We start from the raw sequence: 6,429 nt of genomic DNA, 5'->3' as shown, positions 1-6,429 counted from the left end.
CCCGGATGGGGAAATGGCGTGGACACTGAGAGGAGGCGGAGGCCGGGCCAGAGCGGCCCGGGGCGGGTGGGCGGGAAGGGGGCGGGGCCCTGGGGCGGAGCCACCCGGGCGGCGCGGGTTCTCAGGTGAGCGCTCGGCGGCCGAGGCGGGCCGGCCGGCTCCTGGGGCTCCCGGGCGGAAGCCGCGGGGGCTGTGGGGGCGTAGGCGGGCCGTCCGGAAGAGGCGCGGGAGCCCCAGCCAGGGTCCGGCCCTCGGGCCCCGGGCCTGGCGCGGGAAAGGGCTGTGGAGCTGCGGGTGAGTGGACCTGCACGTCCGGGCCCGGGTTTGGGGAGCGTGAGGAATGGGGCCGCGACCCTGGTTCGAGTCCTGACCCCACCCCCATTCGGCTGTGTGACCAAGTTCAGTTCCTCTCTGAGCCTCAGTGGCCTCGGCTGTGAAATGAAAGAGAGGGAGGAAGCAATCACTAGGAGTTTGTATATAGATGAAGATTCGGAAGCGAACCTCTGCCCTCCAATTTATACTCATCTTGCACTGGATATTGACGGCAAAGCGTGACCGGTGGGAGTCCCTCTCTGTATGAGTGACCTTGGGCATGTCCCTTGGCTGGCCTTCACTTTCCTCATCTAAAAAAAATGAGTGCGCTCACCTTTTTTAAGATCTCTTTGATATTTGGCTGTTTTGATTTAGAGTCTAGGTAACTAGTGCCCCGCTCGCTGTAAGTTTCCCTTTGGGGTGTAATAGAGCATCTTTTTGGCAGTTAGCTTCCATCCTGAGTGAGTGATTTCATGCAAGTGTGGGTGCCACCTCTCAGCTGATTAACACCAGTGTTTTCACTGACCTGAAATCATAAAGCATTTATAGGGAAAAATCTGATGTTCCAGTCTTTTTGTTTGTATTTCAATGACAGGGAGGCAAGATGACTTCTCTCCCCCAAGCTTGGAACAGCTGAAGGAAACCACGGAGCAAGATGAGAACAACAAAGGTCTACAAACTTGTCATCCACAAGAAGGGCTTTGGGGGCAGTGGTCAGTATTGATTGGTCTTTGGGGGTTGTGTAAATTGGCTGAGTTTCTGGTGTGTCCAGTGCCTTGAAAATTACACCCTGACTCATGTGACTTTCAGAAGCTAGACAGACTACTTAACTGAGTGAAGCAGCAAATAAAATACAGTAATTGGGAGGGCAGTAGGGCCAGAGAGCACAGGCTCCTTCTGAAAAGCATTTCCTTTCTGAGTTTTAAGAAACGTTATGAATATTGCCAGTTTACTATTGGTGTGTTGTAGTTTTGCTACATGTTTTCTGATTAAAATTCCAGCCTGCACTAGTTTGGCAGATAAGAGAAACTTAGATTTAGTGAGCGAGAAGGCGTAGATGTACGTGAGACAGGTATGATCAAAGAGTGAACCTTTGCCTGGCTCCAAGGCATAGTGAGAAGGGGCAGGACACAGCTTGTTGTCTTGCATTAAACTAGAATCTGGAGTATCAGCTCTGCTGCTAACTTTCCCTGGGACCTCTAGCATACCCCCATCTACAAATTCAAGTGCTATAAAATAGTTTCTCTTAGCATCTGGCAAGCACTTAGTCATGTGATTTCCTTTTCTTTTGTAAAGGAATAATTTCCTCTTCTGTTCTAACAACCAGAAATTGGAATTAGCAACACTACAAGTCTTTTTAAAATTGTATTTTAGCATGTATTTGCTCCTGTGACATGTATGTATAAGTCTTACCAGGGAAAGGACTGCCCAAAAGGGAAAACAATAGTTTCTATATCATAAGGTGTTGCATGGATTAAGTAAGATGATGTATGTAGTCTTTAGCAAAGAACTAGGCTGGTTTGTGCTGTGCAATAAATGTAGCCATTATAATTAAGGAACAAGGCTATATCAGTGATTGCTATATTTGAAACACAATTTCTGCTAAAACAGCAGTCTGTTGGTGACACTATACTTTGTATGCAGTTAATGCTCCCTAAACAGTTTGGAGTAGAATGAATGAATAATAGAGGTAACTTTTGACAGAGGAAAAGATATAAGGCTACAGTATATACAGTTGTTTATAATGTATGCAAATTTCTTGTACATGTGTACAAGACAGGTAGCTACGTGCTGTACCTTCCTGAAAGACTATAAATAAGAACGCACCCAACAAAATTAGGTGCATACCTGCCCCATATATAGATTATGAGTGCAGCAAGGTCCTTGGTCTCTGAAAAGCTTTTAGCTTGATGAGAAATGTGCAAAAAAGAAATGATAAAGCAGAATAGAATCCATGCTCAGATTGCTCATTTTAGGTTATTGAGGTTTGGGGAGAATTTTATAGAGGATTTGGCATAAAGCTCTCAATGGAAAAATATACCAAATAAATTTTGGGATTAACCCAGTGCTTTGTTTAACTACACTAAATTTTTTTTAAAGATTTATTTATTTATGCATACAAGAGCTGGGGTGCAGACCAGAGATGCAGGGGGTAAGAGGATTCACCAGAGACAGAGTGGGGAGCAGAACAGGCAGATTGACTGAAACATACTGCCAAGGGGAGCAGCAGGTGAGACAGAGGTTTTCTGCGCCATGTGGTTCATGTCCCTGGCTGGGGATCGAACTCGTGCTGCAGTGGCTGTGGATAGCTTCATAGTGCTGCATCTTAATCCCTTGTGCCACCAGGGAGGCCCCTTGACTAAATTTTTGTGGGGTCTGATTGCATTTGAAATCTGCTTATACTTATTTGTCATGGTTTTAGCATAATTAAAGGCCATTTCTTGCCCCCAAAATTGAAACAGAAAACACCATTCCACCTTTATGATTCTGAATTTATTATATTTGTGAGTTCTTCCCAACTCCCATTGGGAGGTAGAGTAGATAAACTTAGGAAATCATGTCTTTGCTATGGGGTCTTATTGGATCCTAATGTGAACTGATATCTGACGTTTTCCCCTGATCGGGTGCTGCCCTCCAAAGTCTATTGCATTTTATTTGCCTTGATTTTTTATGACATGTGAGAAGTGGTGGGTTTTAGGAGGAGGAACCTGGACTAGTAATGAGTCCTGGGTGGGCTATTTATTACCAGCTGTGCACCCTTAGGGAAGTCACCTCATTGCTATTGAGGTTTTTTCCTCTCTACACCATGATCCAGTAGATCCAGAGACTTAATGTGAGGGTCATATTAAGACAGTATTTGGGGAATATTTTTGAATCAGGTTGTGCTAAATCTGTGGAACCCAGGCTGTTCTTTGTATATGCCACACACATGATTTTTTTTAAAGATTTATATATTTATGCATATAAGAACTAGGGTATAAGCCAGAGGTGCGGGGAGGTGAGAGGATTCACCAGAGAAAGTACTGAGCAGAACCGGCAGATGTACTAAAATACACTGCTGAGGGGAGCAGCGGCTGGGGCAGGAGAGGTCTGTTGTGCTTTGTGGCTTGCTTCTTGGCTGGCAGAGGATCGAACTTGTGCTGCAGTGGCTGGTGATAGCTTGATGGTGCTGTCTTTAACCCCTGTACCACCAGGGAGGCCCCACACATGATATTTGAGGGAGTAAGGAACTCTCAGAGGCCTAATTCCAGGAGAGCAAGGGCTGTTTTTCCCTGGGCACAGTGGGCTCTGGGAGACAAGGGTACCAGAATGCTGTCATGCTGTCCCACTTAGCTGCCCACCAGCAAATTTAGTTGATCCATTAGTTGAAATGGAATGTCATTTGTGAGATGAAGTAGTAATACCAACCTGCTGGGGCCGGAAGGACCCAGGGTGAAAACACAGCAACCTGTTACCCAAATGAATGTGCTTTCTGCTTAAGGTTGCTGAATTGTTTTTCAGATGATGAGCTAGTCGTGAATCCCAAAGTGTTTCCTCACATCAAACTTGGAGATATTGTGGAGATTGCTCATCCTAACGATGAATACAGGTGAGCCTCTCACTTGATTCAGGGGAACTAACTGAGCAGCCTGCTGTTTCCAAATGATTTTTTGCCTAAGGGGCAAAAGAGACTTTTGCCTGTGGATGAAAATGCTTCAGCCCTATTGGATTGATAAGCCAATAATTTGTTTTTAAAGTAGTCCATCCTTTCTGTTTCCAAAACAGAGAGGACAACTCTGAAAAGTTCTGTAGCATTTATTCATTTCCTTGAGCACAAGTACAGAGTTTCTTTGTTTCTAAAGGAAGCTTTTTCCCATTGCTGTGCTATAGTTACAGTGTGTCCAGAAATGGATTTGTCTCTTTAGGGGGCAAAGAAAGCTGGTTAGTTACTGCCTAGTTTCCCATGGCTTTTTTGCTTTATTTTCCAGCCCTCTGCTTTTGCAAGTCAAGTCACTTAAGGAAGATTTACAGAAAGGTAAGAATTTCATGTGGCTTCTCTGAGATGTTTGCCCCTTACTGTCCCAGAAACTGCAAGAAATCTCTTCTCATGCTCTTAGGGAATAAGGATACACTTATACTTCTCTCCTTCTTTAATTGTGTTAACTCTTTAAAAATGGTCAGATAACAAAACTGTCAAGGCATCTCATTTGTCAGCATCTTGAGAGTGCTGAAATAACTATATTTAGGTTTAGGATAAAGATATCTGAAAAGGTAAAGCTTTACACTTAACTCCAAAAAAATTATTGCCAAAAAGTGCTTTCCTATGTATATTTTCCCCCCAAAATTTGTTAAGTGCCTATTGAGGATGGGGTGAGGAAGGGACACATTGATCATGGCCTACCACATGTGCAGGGCACGGGGACCTTTTTGTCATCTCTCTTTATCTTTCCACAAACTTTTTTTTTCTTTGCATAGAAGGACTGGGGTATAGACCAGAGGTGTGGAGGTGAGAGGATTCACCAGAAACTGAGTGGGGAGCAGGCAGATGGATTTACTGAAATATACTGTTAATATGTGGGTTACCTCCCTGGCCAGGGTTCAAACTAAGCCTTGATGGTGGTAGTGCTGAGACATAACTTTAGGCCACTAGGGAGACACCCCACAAACTCTTGAGTGAATGAGGAAACAGTCTCTGTGACTAACTGACTTGCCTGAAGTCAGTAAGTGTGGGAGGCCCAGCTATGGTTCTACTACTCATTTGGATCCAATTCCTTTCTGTTTTTTCTTTAACAACTATGCCACGCCCATTATGGAACCAATAAGTTAACTGACAGCAAATAAGATAAATTCCTTAAATAGTATTTAAAATAAAGAAGACTTAATTTGCTCTAAAGGATTTTGATGTCCACTTTATATTTCAACTTGATGGATGAATACTATCTATAGCCTAGATCCTAAAAGTACCCAGACCCTAAAAGTACCCATTCCCTCATCTCATCTTCTGTTAAGTTTCTTACCAGACTTAAGGCCTTTTTGATGGCTAGGGGTTACGTCTTAGAGCTATCAACACTAAAGCCTAAGTTTGATCCCTGGCCAGGGAGCTAACCTACATATGGCGCAGCAGACCTCTCCTCTCTTGCCCGCTGTGTCCCTCTCTCAGCAGTGCATTTCAGTCAGTCTGCCTGTTCTGCTCCCCACTCTGCTCCCCACTCTGTCTCTGGTGAATCCTCTCACCCACCCGCACCTCTGGCCTACACCTCAGTTCTTCTATGCAAAAAAAAAAAAAAAAAAGTTTCTTACCAGACTTAAGAGCTCATTGAAAAGTGTGTTCCTTCCTTAATTACTCCCACTACTCTCAAATGAGAAAGGACCTCTTTCCTCTTCTGTGTTTTTATAACCCTTTGAAAGTTCTAATTTCTTCCTTTTCTCTCTATGTGTCTCTTTCCCTGTTTTCCTCTCCCATTTTTTCAATTGCTTAGGGTCAGGTCTTATTTCTTCTGAAAAGAGAACTCCAGATTTTAAGCTCTTGGAAAGCAGAGAATATGTCTTACCCATGGCAAATGATCAGTTGTATTACTTGCTGAATGTCTACGTATTTAGATTAGAATATATTTACCTGATTTTTCAGAATGTTACCTGATGCAGATTTCTTTTCTGTTCCAGAAACTATCAGTGTAGACCAGACTGTAACTCAAGTTTTTCGTCTAAGACCTTATCAAGATGTTTATGTGAATGTTGTAGACCCTAAGGTATTACTTTGTTCTGGACATGAATATCTTTTTTTTTTTTTTAATATTTTCTCTTGTCTCTGGCTTATCTTTTCATTTTCTTTTTCTTTTTTTTTTTTTTTTTTTAAAAAGATTCAGTTATTTATTTATTTATTTATACAAGCACTGGGTACAGTCAGAAGTGCGGGAGGGTGAGAGAACTCACCAGAGCCAGAGCAGGGAACAGAACAGGCAGACTGATGAAATACACTGCTGAGGGGAGCAGCGGGCGGCAGGAGAGGTTTGCGCACCATGTGGGACCCTTACCCGGTGGCCAGGGATCGAACCGGTGCTGCAGAGGCTGGGGGCAACTTCGCATCCCAGCGCTCAACCCCTGCGCCACCGGGGAGGCCCCCTGGACATGAATATC

The 6,429-nt window shown here is 43.9% G+C and overlaps 1 protein-coding gene across 11 annotated transcripts in view; it reads left to right on the top strand.

Moving 5' to 3' along the window:
• Nucleotides 1-967: 967 nt before the first annotated feature.
• DEPDC5 (DEP domain containing 5, GATOR1 subcomplex subunit) overlaps nt 968-6,429 on the top strand; it is a gene marked incomplete at both ends in the record, with an annotated part of 106,522 nt that continues 101,060 nt past the window's right edge. For all 11 annotated transcript variants that reach the window (XM_084253264.1, XM_084253257.1, XM_084253256.1 and 8 more), the window contains 4 exons: nt 968-1,025; nt 3,814-3,901; nt 4,281-4,327; nt 5,956-6,041. In XM_084253264.1, coding sequence (XP_084109390.1) covers nt 968-1,025; nt 3,814-3,901; nt 4,281-4,327; nt 5,956-6,041 — 279 coding nt within the window. The remainder of the gene's footprint in view (nt 1,026-3,813; nt 3,902-4,280; nt 4,328-5,955; nt 6,042-6,429) is intronic.

This window comes from Talpa europaea (assembly GCF_964194135.1).
Source record: "Talpa europaea genome assembly, chromosome: 14".
Classification (NCBI taxonomy): Eukaryota; Metazoa; Chordata; class Mammalia; order Eulipotyphla; family Talpidae; genus Talpa; species Talpa europaea.
The sequence above is the reverse complement of the archived record's forward strand: the minus strand, read 5'-3'. Positions and strand labels throughout refer to the sequence as shown.